The sequence below is a fragment of the Xiphophorus couchianus genome, chromosome 11 (genome assembly GCF_001444195.1).
Source record: "Xiphophorus couchianus chromosome 11, X_couchianus-1.0, whole genome shotgun sequence".
Lineage (NCBI taxonomy): Eukaryota > Metazoa > Chordata > Actinopteri > Cyprinodontiformes > Poeciliidae > Xiphophorus > Xiphophorus couchianus.
The window spans coordinates 9,170,665-9,198,169 of NC_040238.1; the positions used below are offsets into that span (position 1 = coordinate 9,170,665).

The window sequence follows — 27,505 nt, forward strand, 5'->3', positions numbered from 1 at the left end:
TGGCGCTGCACCAAGAACCGCTGAATAGACAAAAACTTCTGAAGAAGACACTGAGCAAACCTTTCTTCTTCATGAAATGCAAATGAAAATGGTGAGGTGTCAGATGTTAGCAGTTGTAGACCTGAGGTTCACCTTCCACCAGGACAACAGACCTGCTCTAGAGACAGATATCAGTATTCCAAGCAAAAGGGTGCAAAGATGGCAGCTAACATAAAAAAGTTCAAATATAACTCCTTTTGAGAACACCTGGTAATGGACATTTTCATTTTATTCTTATTTGTTTGTATTTGCTGCAACAGACTGGCGACCTGTCCGGGGTGACCCTGCCTCTTGCCCAAAATGTCTTGCTGGAAATGGGCACCAGCAGCCCACCTGACAATGGTATAAGAAAATGAATGGATTGATGGATGTATTTGGTTGTATTTTTGAAATGACTACTCAGATACAGTCATAAATGTAAAAATATACAGTTTAAGCTTCATTCAAAACTGTGGGAATTGTTGAGCAATCAGAGTATGTTTCTCTGGTCTAAGGGCTCCTTCTATAGTTTCATAAATACAGGTCGCTACTGGAATAAAAATAAAAATTTCTCTAACCTGGAAAAGTTTCGAAAGCCTTAAAGACAAAGGTTACTCCAAAGTAAAGAAAAGACATGAAAATGTAAATCTCTGCACTCCAGATTTTTTTTTCAACAGAAGCAAAGTCATCACCTTAAAACTGAATCCTCTAAATCTCTCTGCTACAACCGTCCAAGTTCCCCCCTTCTTTGTTTTATTGCTGTTGACTCCGGAGGTCCTAAGATGATGTCTTCTTTCTAAGGGGACCGGATCTCTTTCCTGACCCGACATGAGTCCTTCGATTCTTGTTTTAACCCGTTCATGACTTACTGCCTGCCCTTTTGGAGCTAAAATAATTACTCACTGTGGGACAAATAAAGATGCTATGGCTGTTTTTCTAAGGAAAAAAAAATTATACGGCAAAGAGGCCAGAGCGCCAATCATTAAAAGCAGACATGTCCATTCTTTGGAAAAACATGGTGTACCTGTGGAAAAAAAAAATCTGTTTTTTGTTGTTGCTTTTTTTGTAGTAACATGTGGAGCTGCTTAGATTTATCAATTTAAATCAGTTTCTTGAAGAACATGGAGGAACGAGAGGAAATTCTTTTCCATCTTTATGCTCTTAACAGTTTAATTAAAGCAAATATTTTGGTGAAATTCTGGGTAAATCTCGAGGAAATGAAGCTTTAGAATAACTTTCAGAATGAAGATAAGAGTGAATAAAGAAACCTCATTCACCCATTTTTCATATCTGAAGTAATAGAAAAAAAATAACTGATAAAACTCATTCAGTATTTTTAGTGCCATGAGAAAGTATTTCAGTCTTTTATTTTTGCTTATGTTTCATATCAAACAATTTCTAGTTGGAAAAACAACCTGACAAAATACAGAATGCAATTTTGAATGTTGACTTGATTTCATAAAGGAAAAGGCTATCCAACCCAAAGGTCCCGTTTATTATAGAATATCAGTGGTCAGCACACTTCCACTAATCTGCTAATGCAGAACTAATTTTCGTTTGGTGCTTTTTCTAACTTTGGAAATACCTAGTGCACTTAACTTCCCCTAAGTTAACTATTCCAGATACATTTGAAATGTATCTGGTCCATGTTTTAATTCACTAAAACATGGACAGCAGAGAACAATTGGTCGTAGTCTTTCAAAGGTAAATATAATTTGAACTGAAATTAGTGATTTAGCACCAGCTACCACAAAAAAAGTTGCCATAGCGCTTAGCTAGCTTGGTTTACAGAAATAATGTTTATGACTAGTGCGTTATTTTTAGCTAAATCCTGCAGTTACTGTTGTTCACCACTGTAGAAGATTATTCAAACTATTTTATGGGTTTAAGTGCTTTTTACCCATCTTTAGAATTAAATCATCTTATTATCATCTTATATAAAGAGTTTCTTGTCAAGATGGGAAAAAAAAAAAAAAAAAATGTTGCTTTTCTTTCAGTCCTGAAAGAACAGTAGACATAGACACCTTAAATAGAGCTGGACGGGAAAAGAAAACATGTGGAAGGATGAAAACATCCAGACAGCTCCACATGAAACTCTTTAAATAATAGGCACAGCGAAGATGAAGTGAGAAGAGACACTGGCACAGCATGGTGGGCTTTGGGAGTAGATAAAAACTTTTTTATCTAGAATATCTGTTTCCCAGAGCCTGGACATGTCAGTGTTTTGTCATTGATTGAGACAGCTGAGTTGGTTCTGACAGTACCCACAAGCACCGTTCAGATTCAAGCACAAAAACCGACCCCTGGTGTCGCTCGGCGGGACATAACAGCAGCCTGACTAGTCGATGTTAATATTGATCCTTACCGCCGGTTAGAAGACAGTCGGCGTTTATCTGCATCAAGCAAGATCACGACCCTGACAGGAACCCATCAGATGCAGATGTGAGTCCTCCATTTAGACTCTGTCATCCTCACTGTGTTCACGTCAGCGTCACTGTAGCTTTTAAAGCATGCCAAACATGAAGAAGGGGGAATTAGCTCTTGTTTTGAGGAAGACGCTGGAGGAAACAAGCCTGGTGGGAGCTCTGAGACTGAACAGACCTAATATGCCCCACATCAAAAGCTCAGAACTGGAAGAGGCTGCGCACAGATGCAGCGTTTGTGGTACTTCCACGCAGACGGATGTCCTGAGAAAACCTTTTCATTCCAGAAACTTTAAATGAAATCCACGGAAATACTGAATAATCCAGCTGGAGAGCTTTATTTTTGGTCTCACCTCGTGCTGACGGCAGTGAAACAATCTGCTGTAAGACTAAGATATAGTCTTACAATATATTTGCTAGTAGTAAACCTTTATGTATTTTAGTGGGATTGTTTTTTGAAAAAGATTGAAAACCATTTTCCAATTGACAATTATGACATAGCACAAAAAAATCATATTACACTGGATCCCGTTATTCATTTAGGGACCAAAACTACCAATAAGTAGCTAAAATTCACAAACACTTGAGACCTCCTCTAAAAACACTTATAACTGCATACTTTAATAGTTCAAAATACCAAAGATACATTTATGCGCATTAATACACAATGGAAACTGTCTCAGCAATACCATGGTAGCTCCAGCCAATAGCAGGTCAAGTAGCATTGCATCTTGGTATTTCAGACTCCTAAGCTGTATTTTTTTTGAATATTTTAAATATGCTGAAGAAAAACAAATCCATAAATTGGTAAATTTTCCATGAAAAACATGGAATTGTGTACAACTGTCCTTCCAAAAAGGGCGAGTTGAGACCAAATCACCAGACTGAAAACTTGTCATCCAGTTTTTGGTAGAAATAAACATGAGAAAAACAATCATGCAAAAAGAAAATTAAAAAGAAATTAATCATGGGATTAATTTATTGTGACATACTGTCAACTGTGTTCTCTAGCAAATAAGTAATTTGGTGTCTCGCTTTCTAGATTTTTTATTTTGAAGGGGAGATTTAGCAAACGTTAAGCAAACGTTACTAAAGTGTCACATCACTGTGACGTAAAATAAAAGCTCTTTAAACCCAGAAAGGCCTGACCTCGGTTGCCTGTGACTGAAATAAGTTCACTGAAGTAAATAGTTTCTTTATAGAGCAAAGAGCCAGGTGACCTCTTGTCGAAGTTAACTGAGAACGCCGATGTGCAGAACCTTGCTGAAGGGTACATCAGCTAAAGTAATTACGGTGCCGGAGCGCTGCTGTTTGAGTCTGTCGGGCTCAAACTAATAAGCATCACATCATTTGATCTTTAGTAGCAGCCAACTAATGACTCATTAGCAGAAGATTTTCATAAGTGTGGGTTTTGCAAATAGTCTCGGTCTTCATCACTTAGTGGAGAACTGAGAACATTGGAGACTGATGGCCCTTTCTTTGCTTCCTGACAGGTAAATTGCATCCCATGCTTTCCTACTTCATTGATGCTCAATTCTTTTATCTCTAATTTATCCCCATCACAATTTGTGTTTTAAAGACCAGGACCCAACATTATGGCTGATTCATCTGCCTGGATTGAGGCCCCTGAACATGAACTGTTTGGTGCTCTCTACACCAGTCGTGTCCAAACTTTTCACTACATGGGCCGAAAAAATCAAGTTGAGAAATTTATATATATTTTTCTATTTTAGATTAAAAAAGTTGTAATTTTAAGTTTAGTTTTTTGAGGGAAAATGTCCGCAAATAGCTCAAATACTGTAGCTATCTACTATCATCCATCCATCCATCCATCCATCCATTTTCTGTTCACCCTTGTCCCTAATGGGGTCGGGAGGGTTGCTGGTGCCTAACTCCAGCTACGTTCCGGGCGAGAGGCGGGGTACACCCCGGACAGGTCGCCAGACTGTCGCAGGGCAACACAGAGACATACAGGACAAACAACCATGCACACACACACTCACACCTAGGGAGAATTTAGAGAAACCAATTGACCCAACAGTCATGTTTTTGGACTGTGGGAGGAAGCCGGAGTACCCGGAGAGAACCCACGCATGCACAGGGAGAACATGCAAACTCCATGCAGAAAGACCCCGGCCGGGAATCGAACCCAGGACCTTCTTGCTGCAAGGCAACAGTGCTACCAACTGCACCACTGTGCAGCCCCATCTACTATCACTCAATAGCAAATCTGCTATTGAGTGAAAAGTCAGTCCATATTTGCGGTCTTATTTACTGTGAGATAGAATTATTATAAAAAACATTTAGTGGCAAAAGAAGAGTACTCTGTCTTGTGAATCTTCTGTAGGGTAAAGTGGAAGTAAATTTTGAAAATGGCAAAATTTTATTATGTTTAAAAGTGCTGACTGAACATTTGTCATGCACCTGTTGGAAGGTGTCTGCTTGGCCCATGTTTTTACAGAAGCCAAAATATAATACTATAGGCTTAATGATCTCAAGAGACTTGTTTCATATGCAAAAAACTGGTTACTGGTTTCAGACCTGAAACGAATAAAACTTCTTCCAGCATCAAAATCTGCTGATTTATTTTGTAAAACAAATTATTAATCATTATCCTTGTTTATAAGTTGAATTATGTTTTAAATATGCAGCTTTATGAGAGAAATATGTAGAAAAAATGTGTTGAAAAATGTGGTAATTTTTACCTCTGATTTATGAGAGTAAATAAACAAAATTTCACAAATGCTGTAAAACTGCTGCAAACCATTGAAAACAGCAAAAGAAACAAAGGTTTTTTTTCAGGACTTTTCGTGTTTTGTACATTATCTGATTCATGTTAATGACAGAGAAATGTACATTTGAGTCAGTTTTTGCTGTTGAACCGGTGCAGTTGAACCAAAGACCCAGAATGTGGTATGAAGACTAAGTTGGAAAGCAAGAAACTGTTAGCAGCAAAAATAAGACTTAAATATGTAAATAAAAGTATTTCTCTGAAAAAATAAAGCTAATTTAATATGGATAATTCTAGTTTTAAATGTTGGACACAAGCCTTTACTTTCACACTAAAACTTAAGTAAGGTTTGACATGGCATCTCACAGTCAGAGAAGCAGGATATTTGTACATTTTCACTTTGTCATCCAGGAATTGAATTTGTATCTTTTGAGCTTTAAACAGTAAAAACACAAAGTGAAACGGCTTCAGGAGCACAGCAAGTTTCAATAACATTCCTGTTCACTACCAGTGTTTTTGTGTTTAATCTTGCCATGTTCTGTAATTATACATTAGGTTGCATGTCTTGGAGCAAGCTAATTTTCCCATTAGGGGCTATAAAAGCCTGAAGTTTAGCTTTATTAGTCGTCCCCTGAGTGCTGAATTTATGAATTTAGCCGACTCTGCCTCAAACATAATCAGTGTCCTCAGCTGTAACTTCATTTTACAGTTAGAAAATCCAGCGCCGGTTAATTGTCCTGCTCTCTGGTTCTTTTCAGTCAACTAAAAATGGATTAAGTGACCTGGCTCAACACCCAGTAAAAAGGGCCTTTTTGTCTTCAACTGCCGATCTTATTTTTGTCCTTCAGTCCTTTAGTTGAGCTAATACTTTCAGTCTCATCAACAGTCAGCAGTAATTCCTGCATCTGTTTAGTCACTGAACTACTGTAAAGGTGACCTATTTTGCTTCCTTGAACAGGTTAGGATAGGATTATGTGCGACACAAAACATGTTCATCGCATTTTTTGCAAAACAATTATTGTAAAATAATGAGATTTTAGTCTGGTCAGTTCTGCCTGTCTTGACCTCCTTTAAGAATGATGTTATTTTAGGGCCTCTGACTTTAAATCTGAGTGATTTAAAGTAAACATTGAGTTTCGGGTCACTCTCCCAAACTCAACATTTACAATCACATGTGAAAATAGTTGCAAATAGATTCCGTATATCTTTAAAAAGCATTAGTGGAGCCTTCTGCACAACCAACAAAAAAGCACAATGCGGCTAAATGGTCAGTCAACAACAAAACACTTGTACTTTCCAGCAGTCACTGTACAATGCATAAAACCAGCTGACTAAACATGCTGGAGCTCCACTTGGGTTGGCATAAATGCCAGCTGATTTGTGGCATCACATTCTGGCAGTTTTTGAAACGGCACATTTTCCAGACACCAAAAAAGCAGTTGAAACCGAAATGAAAGTACAAAAACTTTCAAAATGTGAAGCTTGTACAATAGTTCTCCTTTAAGTAGGGCCCTATGATTTCTGCAATGAGGAAAATGGGGATGGAATTGAGGGATTTAATTAACAAAATGGAATTTCACATAATCAGCTGATTGGGACCCAATCTTAGATAAGCGAAAGACAAAAGACGGATGGATGATTGGCAACTTGATCTATAACCAACATTTTGATGTACTTTTAAACAGTATTTTAAAATTTAACTTCTTAGATAGACAACAATGTAAAATAAATCAGTCTGATGACTTGTTGCTATGGGTACTGGTAAAGAACAGACATTAAGTGAACAATTAATGACATCCAGGTATGCAGATTTTATTGAAGCCTGTGATTATTTTCCACAAGTAGAGGAAAAACTTTCATACTGTGATGGAATACCTTCACTACAGACCTAAAACTGAAAAAAAACAACAAAAAAAACAACAGATAAAACATGGAAATACTGTTGTCAGAAACATCTTCATCAGTGTTAGCTTGCTAGTTATTCGTCTCTGACTTCTCATTACTCTTCCTTCTTCTGCATGAGTGAAACACCATGGGGGACGCAGGGAAGGCAGACTGCAATCAAGATGAAAATTACTGCTCTTTCTCCCGTAAGCAGTGGCAACAATCAGCAGCAAACCCGGAGATGTTTACCTACTGAACCTCCTCAGATGTTTCGTGACTGAGCTGGTGCCTGAAAACAGACCTGACTTCATTTTTATTTCCCATTGTACCAGCCGCATGCGGCCGTACTCTCTCTATAGGAACAGTTCCCAATGTCTTCAGGCAAACAAAAGTGTAAACAGAGCCGGATCAATGGAGGAAGCAAATACAGAGCGTGGAGAGGAGAAAGGAAGAACTGCATGAATAAAAGAGGGGAAAAGATCAAATAAAAACCTTTGAACTAGAAAAACGTTACAGATTAAATAAGCCTAAAAACACCGTTTTTTAAGGGGAATTAGTATTCAAAATTCACATTTTGCACATGTTTGTACTTCCATTTGCTTTTCAAAACAACCCAAACACTTAAAACGAAACAACCAGCAGTTTTCAATGAGTTCATTTCTAATGTCTAGAAAATGAGCTATTTTGAAAAACCTGACGAATGTTAGGTCACAATTCATATGCACAGCGCCGTTACCAAGCAACCCCAGTGGAACTACAAGACATTTGGTCAGCTGGATTTACTGCTATATGCGCTGCATAATGGCTGTTGGAAAAGACGAGTGCTTTGGTGATGACTTACCATCCAGAAACTACTTGTTACATTCTTGCAGGGTGTGCTGGAGGCTCCGCTTATAATGATCATGTATAGTTGCGCATCTATTCATGTGCGAGTGTAAATGTTGAGTTGGGGGGGCGTGGCCAACAGAAGCTTACTTCAGTTTAAAGTGACAAGAGGCCCTAAAACAGGTCATTCTGAAAGGAGCTCAAAATGGGCAGAACTGGCCAGACTAAAATCTGATCATCTAAGAATAATTTTGTGCAAGAAATGTAATGAACATGTTTTGTATAAACCATAGACCCACCCTAACCTGTTCCAGAAAGCATAATAAGTCACCTTTCATTACCGTTTGTGCCGTCTCGCTCCAGGTTTACAAGACAAAATAAATTATTCTTTTTTTATCATTCTAATAACTTTAGATGGCACAATTACTCAGAAATGACTTTGCTTCTCATGAGTGCATTTCACATCTCGAAAGGCACTCTTGCATGAAACTAACATGCTAGTTCCATCAAAAGAAAATTGTTCCAGTTACACCTGTTTTTGAGAAATCCCATTATTAATGCACACTGATACAAAAAGCAGGGCAAAAATCACACCTGGTGCAGGCTGCACCTGAAGTGATGATTACAACCAAGAACCTTGTGTTTATGAAGAAGGCTATTTTTGAAGTGAACAAGAGAGACTTAACTATGGGCAAAAGAAAAACACAACCAATAGCAATTTGCTTCTAGGACACCTTAAGCAGTCTCACTCTGAGGTTAAATTGAAAATCATATTATTTTTCAGGCTGACTGATGACTCTCCAGATGCCACTGCGCTGCACGGGCCAAAATCACTGTCATAAACCAGCTCAACAAGCATCACAGCTCTTTATACAACAGGCCAAATTTAGCCGGGCACTCCATGTGTCGGTGTGCAAATCTGGGAGCTGGATGTGTGTGTAAGATCTCAGCAGCTCGCAAGTCAGGACAGAAATACAAAACTCAGACAGTGCTTTTACAAGAACCTCCAGGTTACTTCTCTGAAATCCAGAGGGTACTTATTAGGTCTGGGCAATTTGGCTACAAAATAAAATCTCAAACTTTTTTTAATTCCAGATCTGAGATCTGGCATTATTCTTAAATTTTTCTCACTTTCTTTTCTGAAAATTTAATTACAAAGTGATTTTTATTTCAATCATCCCATGAAAAGAATTCCCATGAAGATAGAATTTAACCAGAAAAAAATAACAGCTTATAATAAAAAAAGTTGTTTTAATTAGGAAAATGTTTAGTTATCAGGATCTGACATGACCAGATCAGTTTGTCTGATTGTTTCTTCAAAATAGACAAAGTTGCTCAATTGTTTCAAAGTGCTGCTATTGACAATAACTTCATGCTGATGAAGTTTTTTTTTTTTTTTTTTTTTTTTACAAAGCATTAAGTATTATTTGTAAAATGTATGCCAAAGTGTAGCTGCACAATATGCTAATTTAAACTTTTTGCTACTTTTTGTGTTGGAGTTTTCATAAAAATACGACTTTATTCTCTTATTATTTTGACTCAATTATCAGAAAACTTTTTTCTAGTAATAAAAAAAAATCTCAACCTGTCTCTAATATTGACCTGAATTCAAAGAGTGAAGAGTGTAAAAGATCTCAATTTTTCAAAGATTAAATCTTCAAAACCAACAACAGCAATCCAATTTCCTCCAAGGAGCTTTCAGCCTTTTGACAGTTTTTATAGGTCTTTAGTGAAGAATCACACAAATTTACGTAATTCCTCACCGCATCGGATAAACTTTGCTCAAAAGTATTTATGTCACCAGCAGATACAAAAACGGATCATGGGAGCAGTTGATCCACAAACACAAACAATGAGAATAACTGAACTAAATGACAAGATAGAAGAAACAAACAGAAATGATCAAAAGAGAAAACTGAGACTAAAAGACGGGGATGAAGATTCACCTCCCAGCAGGACAACGACCGTAAAGCCAGAGCCTGACATGCAATGACATGGTTTAAATCAAAACATATGCAAGTGTTACAGTCCAGAGCTAAATTCAACTGGAAATATGTGGCTGAACTTGACCCTGGTGTTTTATCTTGTGGCTGTAGGATGATCAAATTTGAAAAAATACATAAATAAAATAAAATTTTAAAAATAATAATAATAATAATAATAATAATAATAATAATAATAATAAAGGGATATTAACATGGTTCTGTTTCTGAAGACTGCAGAAAGAAAATACACGCGTACTTCAGTCTGAGGCTGCGTGACTGCATGTGGGTCACAGCGACCTGCCCTGACTGATGGAATAACGAATCTTGACTCCTACAAGAAAATGTCAGGACATTTGTCTGTGACCTGAATCTTCAGACAGAGCTGCTCATGCATCAGCAAGGGGCAACAGGTCTCCCATCTAAAAGAAAATCTGCCAAATATCTGAAGTTATTATCAATCAGACATGAAATCCACTTACAGTGTGACAAACCCCCAAATCAACTTTCTTTTTGGGATGAAAAACTGTCGAAATAGGAAAATAATAGGTTGCGTTCACACTGCAGCCTAAAGTGACCCAATTCCGATTTTTTTGAGGTAATGCGACCTGTATCCGATTTTTCATGACAGTCTGAACAATACAGGTCAGATTCTTTTAGAATGCGACTCATATCTGATACATATCAGATTCAAATGCAACCCAACGTCCAGGTCGCATTCATCCAAACTGAACGTCACTGATACTCAATAAATGTCACTATTCTGCATCCTGATACACGCAAGAAGAAAAACAACTATGACAGACTATATGAAGATTAAGTTGTTAATATGCTGCTCCAGTCGGACAACAACTTCAAATGTGTAAGCTATGCTCTACGGTTAGCCTCCATGTTCACTTCCGGGGTGGGAAAACACTGAGAACGCTGACGCTATATACTGCACATGCGGGACACTTTCAGGTCATTGACCGTCCAGACTGCAAAACACATGCAGGTTGCATAGGCAGGGGAGCTGCATAGGGGGGTGGGGTAATGACAATTCCAAGGGCCCCTGGTTTTCCAACTATTTTAAATGCAAAAATAACTCTGCATGTTTCCCCAGCTGGTGATCAGTTGCCGCAATTTGAGATTGGCAAAAAGTAACTCAACAACACCAGCAACATTTCCTGAGCTGTGTTGGCCACACCTGTGGTGCTGCTTGTCTAACTGTTGAGCTCCTGCCCGCTAGATCAAAGCTTGCTGCTCAACCCTGCAGCATCTTAAGGTCCATTTGAAACTGATTTAAATCCACCTACACATTGTCGGACATCTCCTGCTGTCCACCACTTGCCCACGTTCATTATTCATACTCTCTGTCTCTGTAATTGCAGTTTATGTGAATATTTAATCTCTGCATGTCTCTGCCTCCTCTATCCATGATATTTTCTCCACCTGCTGTCTACTGAATGCTCAGTTTTTTTAAAAACAGATAATACATACCAAACTTAATTATGGATTTTTACACACTTTACATTACTGATAGGGACCCTTCACCTTTGCTGCTACATAGAGAAAACCTTCTGAGCATCTCTTAAAATGAAACTATACTAGGAAACTGCTCTGCTGGGTGTACTGTACTAAAAATAGCTTTGACGACACTGGTTTGACTTCCTTTGGCAGGGAGCGCTGTATTTTAAGGTCAGTGCTCCCGTTCGGGATATGAAAGATGTCTTTGCAATCAAATTAATCTAAGTTTAGCTTTACTAGCTGCGTAACAGGCGCTATTAATGTAAGAACAGAAGATTTTCATAAAACAATCAAATGAAATGGATACATGTCTTTGGTAGTTATAGGGCAGGACAATAAATCAATAACAATACATATATTGAGACACATGATCAATATCATTAGAAAATACAAATAATACAGCACAGCATTGTGGGAAATGTAGGCAGAGGAAAGCCAATCATGGAGAACTAAGAAAGATTAGCGGCATTATCTTACTAACTCACTCTCTGGTTACCTAGCAACAAGCAAAAATAAAATGCTTTTCCTTCATTTTAAAATCAAACTATTTTAATAAGCTAATTTGTTTCATGTAGCTTTTGTGGCTCTTAGATGTTGCAAAGATAGACTCATGTTCAATTTTTTATCTGAGAAGTTTAACTGAATAAACAATGGATATGTTCATAAATTTAAGAGGAGGACTGGCAAGGAAACATTTAATTTTATTATAAAGACGTTTGAAGGTCATAGCTTAATGCGTTATGTCCAATATTTCCTGTGATTCCTGTGAAAAATAGGTAAATAATTTAATAAATGATCAAGAAATACTCCATAAGCATGAATAATTAAGTTCTAATCTGTGTAAAGTTTATTAGGAGCAACTGTTTTTGAAGAGTAAACTTGTAAAACATTTTTTATGGAGTCCCATAAACAGTAAACGTGTCTGGATTAAAGGATGTCACTGAGACATCACAGGGTAGAAAAAGTAGTAGAAATATTCCATCCTTTTCTTGATCTGCTTTGACATTATTTTTCCCCCTCCTTTTAAACCCATCTACCACATTTCAAAAGTTTTTCTTATTCTATAAATCCATCAAGCAGACACATTAAAAACATTAAACAGCCCGACTGACTGAGGCTCTTCGTCACAACGCACGGCTCAGCATCTGAGAAAGTCGTTCCTGATTTATGCAGATCTCATATTAAAGCCGCGTTGTGAAGCGGGCCTCATGTATTATTCACATCAACAACCATGTGAGCATGCCCCTGTGTGCTGTATGTTGTGTGTGTTGCCTCGGCTATACCGACTCATCGCTACGCGCCGGATTGATACGAGCAGAAAGACAATGTGTGCAGCTGATAGGGCGAAAACAAACCAGGAGGTAGGGAATAGTAAAAACGAAGCAACGCAGCGGGGAAGAGAGGAAGACAGACTGACTCAGAGCTTCAGAGACAGCAGCTCTGCAGGCACTGATGGATGTGAAGTGTTTTACATGTTTTCTAAAGCTTAGAAACACTGGAGTCACATGGGCTCAAAAACAGCACACGCTGCAGTTTTTACAATAAAACCTGGTCTCTGTTGGATTAACGGAATCGTGATTTAATTAGTTTTGTTGGCCTTCTATTATTAGATTAGCTCTTTTCCTCTTAATTTGTAGTCGGGTTTTCATATTTGCTGTACAAGTAAAACTGCTTTGCTTTGTTTTTTATGCTTGAGGACGAGAATGATTAATGAGCTTCGTGAAAGCAGAAAGGTGTATTTGGCTCGTTTCCTAAATTTGCTCATGGTGTCGATATAGATTTAACGTCGGAGGAAAACACAAAGGCGGGAGTTTGGTTTTGACAGTCTGAGATGAAACTCGAAGGCAGATTTGTTCCAGACAAAAGTAAAAAATCCCAAACAGCATCAAGATCAAGTAAAGCAAAACAGAGAGATTCCTAAGAATCTGTGGAACGTCTACATTCCTTTCTAGCTTTTAAAATGAATTCCTGATCCGTCTTTTTTGTAAACAATACTCACGCACATACATCGTTCATATCACATTGCTCAATGGAAGCATTGAAGAAATATTGAAAAACATTGAAAAAAGAGACCCCAGGGCAGAACCCTGATTCAAAATCATCATCATAAAAACCACGGAGCACAAAGTAAAATGGTAATTCTGCGATTTTATATATAAGGATATAATGAAATTGATTTAGCCTTTAATTGGCTATAACATTTTTTAAAACAAACAGATTCCACACTATTATTTATTAAAGATGAAGTCAGAAAGAAAAGCTGTCTGGGTAGTAAACCTCCCATGATCCAACAGCTTGCAGAAACGGTGCTCTTTAGTGTTTTCTGTCAGATTTCATGGTCAGAGATGAACAGTGCACACTAATATTTTACTGAATCCTCTGGAAGTAGCAAGGGTGTACTTAGTTTTGTTCAAGTTGATCTTTATTTAATCAATAATGACACTGTGGAGTCGTCTGTGTAAACTTAAAGTCACATTTATGCTTAGAACCTGATAAAATAATAAAAAATAAAAAACTTGTTTTCATCCCAATATTTTGAACCCTAAAATTGAAAGGAGATGTACTTTCTCTTTAACCACCAGCAGACTGGAAAAAGAAGAACACAGTAATGCAAATAAGAAGCTGAAATACTGAGACTGGTGAATGTCCAAGAGAGCTGCTGACCTCAGATCAGCACTCAACATCTAATTAATCATCCCAGAAAATATAACTGGGCCGATTTAAATATTCAAGGCTCACGCTTTCATGTCATGTGGAATCATCAGAAAATGTAGGTTACTGAAAGGATGCGGTGTTGTGTAACTCGTATGTGTAGCAGCAGCAGCTTTAAAAAGAGCGGTCAATGAAAAATGTATGCAGATCACAGAAAAAAAAATCAAGACCATTTTTTATACATCAGGCAATAAATCAAAAATCAGGCAAACGGGACACAGCAAAAATACACAAAATATGGACTTACGATGGTGAAGTTCATGACCTTGAGGATCCAAATAGTTAGTGCCAGATTGATCAGGATCAGGATCATTAGCAGCAGAACGAAGAAGTAAAGGCAGCGTTTCCTCCAGCCGTATATTCCCACTTTGTACACTTGTGGTTTCTCTGAACTCTGGACATTGTTCCTATGAGAGCACTGTTCCTGGGTCATCTGAGGAGACAGAGCATGAGGAATGATTATGGATGGAACAATATGCCAGCTTTCACTCTAAAAATACCAATTTCTACCATGTGTTTTGCCTAATTTCCAGTGCAAATGTCTCAGTAGGCTTGAAATAAAACAAAACTAACGTACAAGTAACTTTTTTTTATTTAATATGAAGTACACTAAGCTATTTGCACTAGAAACTAACTTCAGATTTTGTATTTTTGCAGTGCTTGTGCTGGTAAGTGTCAGGAGGTTTCTGCAGGTCTCACCAACACAAATCTAAGACTGTGTAAGACCATTATGAATGGAATTGAAGACCTGTACTACCAGCACAGAAATGTACAGGTCCCATAAATAAATTGTATGGGTTGGCAAACCAAAATTTCAGACCGTATTTAAAGACAACCTATTTTTCTCAATGAATTTAAGACTTCGTTGTCTTAAATCCTGATGACCAAGTCTGACCTTCTTAATGCCTCCATCTCTTAAAGTGAGTGGAAACAGGTAAAGGGGTTAAATACAACCTGGCTTATACATAAACACACAATTTATATTCAATTTATTATTAGTGCACACCAGCTCTAAGACATGCTGCTCTTTAAACCTTCCCCTACTCTATCAGTTTTCTGCTTGCTAGACTTTCCCTGCACATAGTTTAATCCAGGAACAAATATTTACTCAGGATGAAAATCAATAATTATTGCATTTAGATAAGATAAGATAAATCTTTATTGTCATTGTCACAAGAACAACGAAATTGAAAAGGTGCCATCAGTCGGTGCACATGCCCAAAAACAAAAAATAACTGTCTCACAATTCACACACAACGCAAGAATCAACAAACAACTGGCAACCCCCCGCCCCCCAAAAAACCACTAAATAAGAACAGCCACATTCTCACATACATCATTTATGATGATTAATGGTTGTTTTTGATTGCATTTAGTTTTGTTATTGCCATCGGGAGCCTCGTAACGCCATGAAGACAAAACAAGGTCGTTTCCATCAGTCGTTTAAGTGAATGATAGAAAAGTATGTCACCGCTGAATTTTGATGTTAATTTTCATTGTTTAGAATTATTGTGACCATTAACTCTGCTCTCCACTTTTTTTCCCTATTGAACAAGGGTGTTAAAAGTGGGGCTCGGGGGCCATTTGTGGTCCCTGGATTTATTTTGCGTGCCCCCACAACTCAAGAATAAATAAATTAGGACATAACTACAACTTTTAAGTTAAAATCTACTTACAAAATGTTAGATACTTTTTCAAGCTTTCTGGTTTCTTTCTATTTGCATGGTAAATAAAATGACATGTATATTACTCATTGACTTATACTCTACATAAACTACACATTGGTGCACCAAATCTGCTCTAAATTGCATGTCTGCATTAAAACTTGGCTAAATACAGCAAGTGCTTTCAAATGAAGAATGACCTGGATCCTTATTTTATTGCTTAGAATAGACTAAATATTTTTTTCAGTTTTCTTCAATAGAGTCCAGAGTAATAGGCAAACTGGGAGTCTTTCATTCAATGAGGAAAACGTTTTTCTAAAGAAACCCAACACAAAGATTATGGTGAGTGTCACATCAGGGATATGATTACTTTAAGTTATATAGACATTTGATATAATGAAACAAGACGGAGTTTCCATCATGGACAACAGATTGACTCTCCTTCTCAATTGTTGCTGTATAATTTGCACCCTGCATGATGCCATTAATGTCTTGTTTATTTGCATGCAGAGCCATGTAGCTCCATCTACAGCTTCATCGGAGCACAATTTGGCAAAAAAGACAACTATCCTTCAATATGTAAAACCATTCACATTTAAATTATGTGTAACGTAGCACGTCTTTTAGTTGCAATAAAATCAAACTTTTGTTATTGCAACCAGGAGTCTCACAGATACATCCTGCACAGCCTCTTTAGAGAAAAATAATATAAAGAACACATCTGAACAGAAGTGCAAACATAAACATTCCCCTCACACACCCACAATCGTGTTCTCTTCTTTGAGCCAATGGACAGCCACTCAGTTTTGGCACCATGACAGACAGTTTAGTTAGCAATCGCATTGACTGATTACCCAATAAGTGGTCTATAACTCTATTATAACCCCTCCGGCCTGCTGATGTGCTGATAGTAGCGATTAATGATGATTCTAATTGTATGGCTGTGAGGACGATGAGGCATTGTTCACTTCCAGCACTGCTATAATAATGTCCTAATAACGCTGTGGAAAAATACAATTTACTGTCCAGCGCACTTTGCGGGGCAAGCCTCACACCACCAAAGCCAATTGTTTTTGACAGCCACACGCATTACCCCCTAACTGAAACAAATGGCAGAAGACAGGGCAACGGGTGGAAAAGTGCTGAAAGCTGCAGGAGACACCAACGCTGCAGTCAGCAAAACATCTTCGATCTGTGGAGGAATTTTTATTATTTTTTATGTGATACGAATGAACACGTTGGAAAGAGTTGAGGGCTGTGATCCGATTGGCTCCTAAGCATTTATTACTCATACTAATGACGCATTCACACATTGATGGAAATTATGCAGTATAAACAAATAAGAAGAAAAGCTGCATTCACAACTATCTGAAGTAAATGCAACACATTCACACAGATGTTCTGCAACTTTTAATTTTATCCGAGTTACTCGATGAGTTTGCTTTTTCCAGCTGTTTAGTTTCTTTTCATATAAAAAAAACAGTCCAAGTGAACCGACCTGCCTCTAGAAACCATGTGACAATGTTCAGTACAGCCATTACACTACCACCCCGAGTGCTAAAGCACTATGCTAACACGGTATTTACTGGAAGCCAACACTACAACACTATTCCAATGTGGTATTTAGAGGAAGCTAATGCTAAAGTGCTACACCAAAATAGTATTTAGTAGAAGCTAATGCTTATACCAACACAGTATTTAGTGGAAACTAATGCTAAAATGCTATTCCAACATGGTAGTTAGCAAAGGGCAATGCTAAAGCATTACACCAACACGTCATTTAGTGAAAGCTAATGCTAAAAGTGCTAAATTCAATCATTTTCATACCCACCGTGCGTGGGTATGAAACACAACAAAATGTGTTACAATACATTATGAATATATTTTCTCATAATTTGAAACTTTCATATTTCGGTTGTGTGCAGATGTTCTGCAACTTTTAAGGTTAACAAACAAGCGACAGCAGAAAAAAATCTATCTTACAAGAATGAATGAAGCAGCAGTCAAAAATAAGCTATTAATAAAATCAAAATGAGCTAAAAGTAAATAAAACAGCCCTGTATGAAATATAATAAGACAATCAAGTCAGAATGAAGTCAATTAAAGAAATAAAAAAACTGATTAAAAGTCTGTAATACTCAGGAAATCATTCAGACCGAATCTGAGTCAGCTGGTTCTAAAGGCTCCGGTTACTCATGCTGAATATTTGGATCAGATTTATTCAAACACAACCACCTGCTCCAGCCAATCAGACGCCAGGCTGTTTGATCAGCTTCTTGGCAGTATCCTCACAGCGACGCCACGGCCTGCACAGATTAATAAAGCTCCTGATTCTGCATCACTTGCTTTTCTCCTCTCTCTGAGCGCCGGCCGCAGGAGAGACCTTCATGATACCTCCCATAACTAACCTCCGCCCCGTCCCGTCGCCCGTTCAAATCCGGTCCAGTCGGGCTGACGGGAATATTCTGTTTACACCATGAAGCCCGATTATGAAGAAGCACACACACGATCCAAAGGCTGGCAGACAGGTTTCCCATTTCCTCTCCACAGATTAGTTTTGATGTTTTCTTGTCTGCTGTGACAGGCTCAGATAGCTGACCCTGAACCTAATGTGAAATGAAACAGATTATGTCAGTAAAAGCTGGTGAGCTGTTGTCAGTTACAAATATTAGAGTTTCAGAAGAAACTTTTCTTGCCATATATTCATTTTTAACTCCTCTAAAAAGTTTGTAGAGGCAGAAAACAAAAATAGATTTTTAAAATTTTGTTCAGCTGATCTAATGTATCAGTTAAGACACTAATCTGAAACGATTAATAAAATTAAACATGATGAATTGATTAATGAAATATTCTTCAACTAAGTTACTTATCAATTAATTATACCAACTTTAAAAATGGACATTTGCTGAACGATTATATTCAGAGGAATAAATAAACCAAAACTGTACCAAGGAAAATCGATACATTTTGCTTTCAAGATAAGAAACTTTCTTTGTCTGTAAATATGCTGAACCCAGGAGACCTGAGGAGGTAGTTTTAGCATCACCTGGTTCAAATGTTTACAAAAAAGTCCCTATTAGGCAGGTTTTGTTACCCAATTATTAATCCAAAGAATAAACAAAGATAAACAAAGTAGTAGACTTTTTTTTTTGGCTACAGATGCATCTTTTGCTACAAATAATCAGTAGTCACAAAAAATTTTATTTTCTTATTCCAAAGAGTATTATTTGCTTATTTGAATCTTTTAATGCATTTCTAATATTGTGTAAAAAAAAAAAAAAGCTTACATGGTTAAATGAAAACTCTGCAAAATGTGCCAATTTATTTTTAAAATAAATAAAATATTCGATTAATTGTCAGAATAATAGAATAATCGTTAGTCGCAGTACTAATCTGAACAAATAGGTGAGAGAATCATGCTCTTTGTGTGTCCATATAAGTTGTATATGCTTCAGGTGATTTGATTTCTGAATATGGAGAATAAATGAAGGCCAGGATGGTTGGAAAGCCTGCCAAGCGTCTCCAGGTGTGAGGACGGCATCTTGGCGGCGGAGCAGCAGAACTCAAAGTGAGTCAGATGGAGCGACTTGAACACTCACGTATAAATGCATTACTGATAAGGAAAAGCTGTGTCATGACCCGCTACAATCTGTACTGCAAGTAATGCTTAATTTAAAAAAAAATAAAAACAAGCAATATCCTGCTTTCTGGGCTGCTTTCTATTTTCCCTTCTGTCTGCGACTGGAGGGTTTTGGTAGGAGTTGACATTTTTCCATATAACCGGAAATTAACTGTAAAATTTGTCTCTTATTGATACTTTATTTGTCTCCCATTGAAGAAATGTGTCTTAGAAGAAGGGTAACGATGATGCAATAGAACAAGGACAAACAAAATGAGTAACAATACATACATAAAAACTAACCAAAGACATACATCAAATTCTGTGCAAACAAAAGCACATAGGTGCACAATATTAATATTAATATCAATAGAAACATACTAATATACTGTATGTCCAAAGTACATTTAATCTCTTTCATGCAATTTGTGATAATCTCAAAATCATATATATATATATATATATATATATATATATATTCAAAACCCGACACACCAACCTGTGCATTGCTTGGATTGATTACAAGAAAGCCTATGACTCAATGCCGCATACTTGGATCATTGAATGCTTAGAGATGTATAACATCAACAGGACTCTGAGAGCCTTCATTGCAAACTCGATGAGGCTGTGGAAAACCACCCTTGAAGCCAACTGCAAACCACTTGCACAAGTGTCCATCAAATGTGGCATATACCAAGGAGATGCTCTGTCCCCGCTACTGTTCTGCATAGGCCTGAACCCCCTCAGCCAAATTATCAACAAGACTGGCTACGGATACCGACTCAAAAATGGGGCCAACATCAGTCACCTTCTCTACATGGATGACATCAAGCTGTATGCCAAGAGTGAGCGATCCACACCACCAGGATCTACAGCACGGACATTGGGATGTCATTCGGACTAGAGAAGTGTGGTCGGCTGATCACAAAGAGGGGGAAGGTCATCCGCACAGAAGGGGTCTCACTCCCAGAAGGAACAATAGCAGACATAGAGGACAGTTACAAGTACCTAGGTATACCACAAGCAAATGGCAACCTCGATGAGGTCACAAGGAAAGGAGCTGCAGCTAAATACCTCCAATGAATAAGGCAAGTCCTGAGAAGCCAGCTCAATGGCAAGAACAAAATCCGTGCGATAAACAGCTATGCCCTGCCAGTAATCAAATACCCTGCTGGAATAATTAGCTGGCCAAAGGAGGAGATAAAAGCCACGGATATTAAGACTAGAAAACTACTAACAATGCATGGAGGGTTCCATCCCAAATCCAGCACCCTGAGACTGTACACAAGCCGCAAGGAAGGAGGCAGAGGACTAGTGAGTGTGAGAACCACAGTCCAGGACGAAACAACTAAGATCCATAAATACATCAGGGACAGAGCCTCAACAGACAATGTGCTCAGTGAATATCTCAGACAACAGGGAACGGAGGTTGAGGTGCCAGAGATACCATCATGGGAGGACAAGCCCCTACATGGGATGTACCACCAGCAAATAACCCAAGTGGCTGATATCAGTAAATCCTACCAATGGCTGGAAAAAGCTGGACTCAAGGACAGCACAGAGGCCCTCATCCTGGCCGCCCAGGAACAGGCCCTAAACACCAGAGCAATAGAGGCCCAGATCTACCACACCAGACAAGACCCAAGGTGTAGGTTGTGCAAGGAGGCCCCTGAGACAGTCCAGCACATAACAGCAGGGTGCAAGATACTGGCAGGGAAAGCGTACATGGAACGACATAACCAAGTTGCAGGCATAGTGTACAGAAACATCTGTGCAGAATATGGACTGGAAACCCCGAGATCAAAGTGGGAAACACCCCCAAAGGTGGCGGAGAACGCCAGAGCTAAGATCCTGTGGGACTTCCAGATCCAGACAGACAAAATGGTAATGGCGAACCAACCAGACATTGTCGTAGTGGATAAACAACAGAGGAAAGCCGTTGTGGTAGATGTAGCAATACCAAGCGACTGCAACATCAGGAAAAAGGAGCACGAGAAACTAGAGAAATACCAGGGCCTCAGGGAGGAACTGGAGAGGGCCTGGAAGGTGAAGACCACAGTGGTGCCTGTGGTCATCGGGGCCCTCGGGGCAGTCACCCCCAAACTGGACCAATGGCTACAACAGATCCCAGGAACAACATCAGACATCTCAGTCCAGAAATGTGCAGTCCTTGGCACAGCCAAGATACTGCGCAGAACCCTCAAGCTCCCAGGCCTCTGGTAGAGGACCCGAGCTCAGAGGATAAGAACCACCCGCGGTGGGTGAGAAGGGAATTTTTTATATATATATATATATATATATATATATATATATATATATATATATACACACAGTACAGACCAAAAGTTTGGACACACCTTTCTAATTCAATGGGTTTTCTTTATTTTCATGACTATTTTTAAGGCAAGAAATCCCACTTATTAACCTGACAGGGCACACCTATGAAGTGAAAACCATTTCAGGTGACGACCTGTTGAAGCTCATCAAGAAAATGCAGAGTGTGTGCAAAGCATTAATCACAGCAAAAGGTTGCTGCTTTGAAGAAACTAGAATATAAGGGCTATTTTCAGTTGTTTTACAGTTTTTTGTTTAGTGCATATTTCCACATGTGTTATTCATAGTTTTGATGCCTTCAGTGTGAATCTACAATGTCAATAGTCATGAAAATAAAGGAAACTCATTGAATTTTGGCTCAAAGCTTTTTTCATGTAACTGGAGGATTTTAAGGGTGGAAAAAGTTTTGAAATTATTCATGAAAACCTCCCGTTTCAACAGGGTGTGTAAACTTTATACATCCTCTCCAAGTAGAGGTTTTTCATTCCTGTTTCACTTCTGTGGTGTATCTTCTACAAAACAAACAGCCGGTCATAGTAAATAAGTTGTCTCGGGGAACTGCACTGGAATAGGGATCCCACTGGTTCCTATGGAAATCCCCCAGGAGCAGTTATAACATCGCCCACAGGCAGGAACAGGCAATCAAAGGGAAAAAACAATGTGGGTCCTGGTGGGCCAACGGTTCCGGTACTTAACCCCAATGATGAAGTCAGCAAACACGGTGAATAAAGTTTGAGAGGAAGCTTGGAGGTAAAAATGCAGCAATTCCTCGATTGCAAACATGCTTGAAATATTAAAAGGACATTTGAAGCAGGAAAAATAAAACAAACAGAAAGGTTTTCATGATCATTTCATTTCAGGAAAAGAAATTGAACATATGTCAGAGTGACACTTGGGTGGGGATCCCACTGATTTTGATGTGAAATCTCACAGGAGCAGGACGTTTTAGCATTCCCAGAGGAGGGAACCAGGAATCGGAGAGTTTAAAGCCAGCCCCACTGGTTCCAGTACTTAACCACAGTGATGGAGTCGACAAATACAACAAGAAAGACAATCAGATTGAGTTTCAACAGAGCAAATACACAAACAGAGCCTTACAGCCAGATGTGGTTTCCTTCAGTTTCAAACATGCTTATTAATACATTAAAAAGACTATTAAAGGTGACCTATTATGCTTCCTTGAACAGTTTATGGTAGGCTTATGGGCTATACAAAATATGTATTACATTTTTTGCAGACATAACATAATTTTTAGATGATGAGATTTTAGTCTGCTCAATTTTGAGCTTCTTTCATAATGAGTTGTTTTAGGGCCTCCTGTCGCTTTAAATTCAAATAAGGTGCTGCTGGCCACGCCCCCAATTCAACGTTTACATTTACACGTGAAAATGGCTGCAAACAGATGCGAAATTATACAACTGAAAAGCAGAAGTGGAACCTCCTGCACAACCAATAAGACTGCAGCAAATGTATAAAATATAAAGATTTACACAGTTGTTACATAAACTTTTCGTATTTATTAAGTGAATGAAATGAAAATAAAATCAAATTAAATATTTAATTTAATTATGAATGGATGCCAGAATAAGGTTATTAAAGTGTTGTAAATGTGTGGAACAACGTTTAAATAAAAAAGAATTGGATTATCTCCAATTCTTTCTCGTTACATTTTTGAAAATGTAACAAGAAATATGAACTTGGCAGTACAAATACATGATGCATGATCAGAGCCTGGCTTCCTGACATGCAGATGGGAGTTCTAATCAAAAGCCCCAACTTTTAGTAATGTGCTTATTGATGGTTTCTCATGGCCACATTCACATGGTGTCACGCCGTACATACACTTTTCTCACAACGTGTGTCACAAATCAAATAAATGCAGCGCAGTAATGATATATAACTGCTCTCTGCTTTGTGCAGACTCTCCATGCATGCACAAAGAGCTACTGATAGCTTTCCAATAAAGTCTGAAAGGAAGCGCAGGCCGGGGAAACTAAATGGCGCTTGGTGGGAAGCTAAATAATGGCCACTCTGACCAGCGTGAAGGTGTGTGTTAAGAAAGTGGAGCTGAGGAGAAAGAAAATAAGTGGCATCCCTCCTGGTGCCGTCCAACGGTGCCACTCATTGAGCCAGCTATTCATGCATACAGCGGCTAGAAAACCCAATGGTCCACAAACAAAGCCTGTCTCTGATTAGGGAGAGAAATGAGGTTTTACGAAATGTTATTGGGCAATCCTGCTGCCAAATAGCCAAGCAGTCCTCCATTAGAACTTTTATAGATGCAGTGTGAGGCTGATGGCCGCTGCCAATATATAGAGCATTACTGGAGGTTGCACGCATTCCGACTTTATAAATACACAAGCTAGCTACAGCCATTAGCAGCAACTCCTTGGCCAAAAGGGATGTGGAAAAAAGGAAGAAAAGAAAAGGCTGGATAGGAATTGAAAATTTTTTTCCATGAGCAGAGGAAGAGATGTGAAAATGGATGTAAGTAGCTGCTCCATAAACATCTGGCAACACAGACTGCTGCCAGGTTTTCTCTGGTCTGAACAGAGGAAACCTGTTCAGACCAGAGATTATCTGCTGCTTGTTTCAGAATAACAGTGACGCCCAACGCAGTCCGGAAACATCCACAGGATAATCCAGGTCTGAAGGTGGGAAAACATTTGAATTTCTAAACTTTATTTCCTGCAATCTACAGTTAGTGTTCATCCATCCATTGAGTAGCCTACTATCCATCTATCCATTCATAAATCAACTGCCTGGTGATAAATTGGATACACTACATGGTGACACTTGATTAGCCAATTATTATTCATTGATGTTGAGTTCAACAGATTCTAAAGATGTATATATTTATGAATGCTATGTTACTGTATTCAAGAGCTTTGTGCTTTTCTGCCGCCTGTTAACTTTTTCCAAAGAATTTTCCTCCAACACCTCTAAAAACCAGCCATACGTTGTGAAAAACAGCCTAAATTTTAACAACCCGCCCAAAGCTGTTTTTTATTTTTCAGTCCAATTTGGCAAAACTGCATGTAAAATAAATAATTAAGAAACTGAAAAAAACAATTTGTTGACTTCTTTGGTCAAACATGCAAAAATAAACTGCAACAAACCTTTCAAATGGTTCAAAAAGTACAATTAAGAATCCCAGCAATAATTTAAAAATACATACAGCATGCTGCTGCTCACCACACAAAGTATAGCATTAGACTGAATAGATCTGCTCTTAATGTCACAATTCCTGATCTAGAGTTTTTTTCAATATTTGGCCGTTACAGATATTATCAGTTCGGTGCAGCTCTATTCCTAACTGACTGAGTTTGTTTTACATGTCAGGTTGTTTTTAACACTTTGTTTCAGGAAGGAAAACTCCTGCAATAGTAGATGTTTTTCTAAACCAACGATGTGTTTCTTTTTTCTAGTGATCTAAAGTTTAGCTCAGACACCATGAGGAGGACATTAGTCAGATCCACCAGTCAGCACCCTCTATGCCAGCGCTGAAGCTTACAAGTAACCGCTTTGTGTTTCTAAATTAAACAGTTTGTTCAGTCTGATTCGGCACATTAGAGGCAGATATTCCCAGATGTGAGTGAACAGGCGAGAAATGTGAGGAATTCCCAGCACAGCTTCAGAGTTTAATAGAAATACAGCTTGTTAAGAAGAAATGGGGCTGAAAACAAGGAGAGAAGGCTAATGTTTGGGTAGAGAGTCCTCTCAGATCAGAGAGAAGCACAGTGACAGGTCAGCAGTGCGCCGCTCGCCTTTATCCCACCAGAGGCTCGCTGATGCTAAATTGCCTGTCTCTTTTTCCCTCCTCCTCCTCTCATTCCCTCTCCGCCCCATCCTCCTCACTGTTAGAGGCTAACATCTTAATCATAATTGTGTCATGAACCATAAACACTCATATGCTTTGCAGTGGAAGCACCCTCGAGGGGAGCACTGGCGCTGAATAATAACGACAATAACTTTGTTTGCAGAGCAGTTCAGCCGAACTTCTCAAGGCTTGTTTGTGTTCATGCATATTGACGAAAAGTGATAAGGGCGGAGTGAGAATGTAAAACAGTGATTGCACAAACAGGTAGCAAAATTATAGCAAAATTATTCAGACCTTTTTGAACTTTAAATATTCTCCTCTGTCACAAAAAAACCATTAGCGTTACATCCTGAACGCCAAATATGTTTAACATGCAGATGATGAGAACAGTTATGGCTATAAACAAAAAGTTGCTTGTTGTCCCAATTACCAATGGATGTGTGGCCACTTCATGCACACACACCCCCATACACATATAAAAAAAGGGAAAAAACAAAATAAAACACAGATTAAGCAGCTTGGAAATCTCCAGAAATTCTCCAAATTATACAACAACTCAAGTCTCAGATTTAAGGTAAGAAACAACTCAAACATGAGGGAAGTGAATAAATCAAAGTTCACTCTTTAGCTACTGCAACAAAGAGCCAGACTATCAAAGCTATTGCTGGTGTTGTTTGTGAGCATAAAGTTGATCTCTTGAATAAAATTATTTGTCAGATAGCAAACTAATCACAATTAGCTGCAGCTTTGTCTGAATAAAATGAACCAGTGTGTTTTGCATTCACCTGGCTTATGATTATTTTAACTTCTATTTTTCGTGTGTAGCATTCTCTTGAAGTATTTTTTGCTCTGGTGGCCTTTATCTCAAAGTGGTTAGACAGGAAAGTAAGTAATAAGAGAGGGGGAAGACATATGATAAAGGTCATCTGGCCGGGACTTGAACCTGTGACAGCTGTGTCGAGGACTAAGGCCTCGACGCAGCCGTCATACGTTTAGTTTTTATCAGGGATAATTGTTTTTTAAAGTGTAGGACCTGGGTCAAACTCAATGTATGGTGTAGCATAAAGAAATAAGAGCGCTAATGCCATTGTACATCTGAGTAAAAATATTGTTCAGAACTGGAGCAAAACATTCCAACAGTTTCTCTGAATTTTGACAGAATTTCAGGGTGGCGAATGACAGCTTTTGTCACAAAATATCCTTTTTCATTTCGGTGAGCTATAGACACACTGGACTCACAACATGGAACTTTTAAAACACTGAGTAGAGTGCCAGTTTGTCAGGTCTACAAGCTCCACAGAGAAAATTAGTTTTGATTACTTCTAGCCATCACTGCTTCCATATTTGGTAGACAGTGCATCATACTCTGATACTTTCCAAACATACTGTCATCACTGTAAGACAACTTTCATCTGCAGCTTCAAATATGAAAATAAATACAGCTTTTTGTGAACAAAATACCAAAACAGCACAGATAAAACATCACTGTTGTTGGATTTTCAATTGCCATGTAAATAGAAACAGCATATAGAAATATAGTAGATTAAATCCACTGTTTTCATCATTTTGTCTTTCATCAAACAGATGAGAAATATAAGAAACGTCCTGCTCACAACATCCAAACCTGCTTTGGAAACCGTCCAGTGAAAAAAGATCCATGTCCACCTTATGTAACATAAACCTTCAGAAAAACGGGATAGGATATAAAGTCTTGAAAGATTTTTCTGTTTTCTTCTTTTCCCTCCATCCGAAAGTTTTCAGATCATTAGAGAAACCATGAAATCTGTTTTGTTAAAGGGTAGTTTTGCTTAAACGTTGGAAGTAAAACCAATGACACCTCTTTCTGTAAGATGTCCAAAGAGTCCCGCCTGTGTTCCTTGATGGTTAGTGCTGATTTTACTTGTTGAAAAATGAGCCCTGGCAAATTTTCCAACAAGTCTAAAAGCTTCAGGATATCTGTGAGACTGGTTTCAGTTGCAGAGTGAAT

At 38.3% G+C, this 27,505-nt stretch overlaps 1 protein-coding gene across 2 annotated transcripts in view; it reads right to left on the bottom strand.

Moving 5' to 3' along the window:
- Nucleotides 1-27,505, bottom strand: part of sgcd (sarcoglycan, delta (dystrophin-associated glycoprotein)) — a 154,967-nt gene that overhangs the window by 74,405 nt on the left and 53,057 nt on the right. For both annotated transcript variants that reach the window (XM_028031272.1, XM_028031271.1), the window contains exon 2: nt 14,329-14,514. In XM_028031272.1, coding sequence (XP_027887073.1) covers nt 14,329-14,514 — 186 coding nt within the window. The remainder of the gene's footprint in view (nt 1-14,328; nt 14,515-27,505) is intronic.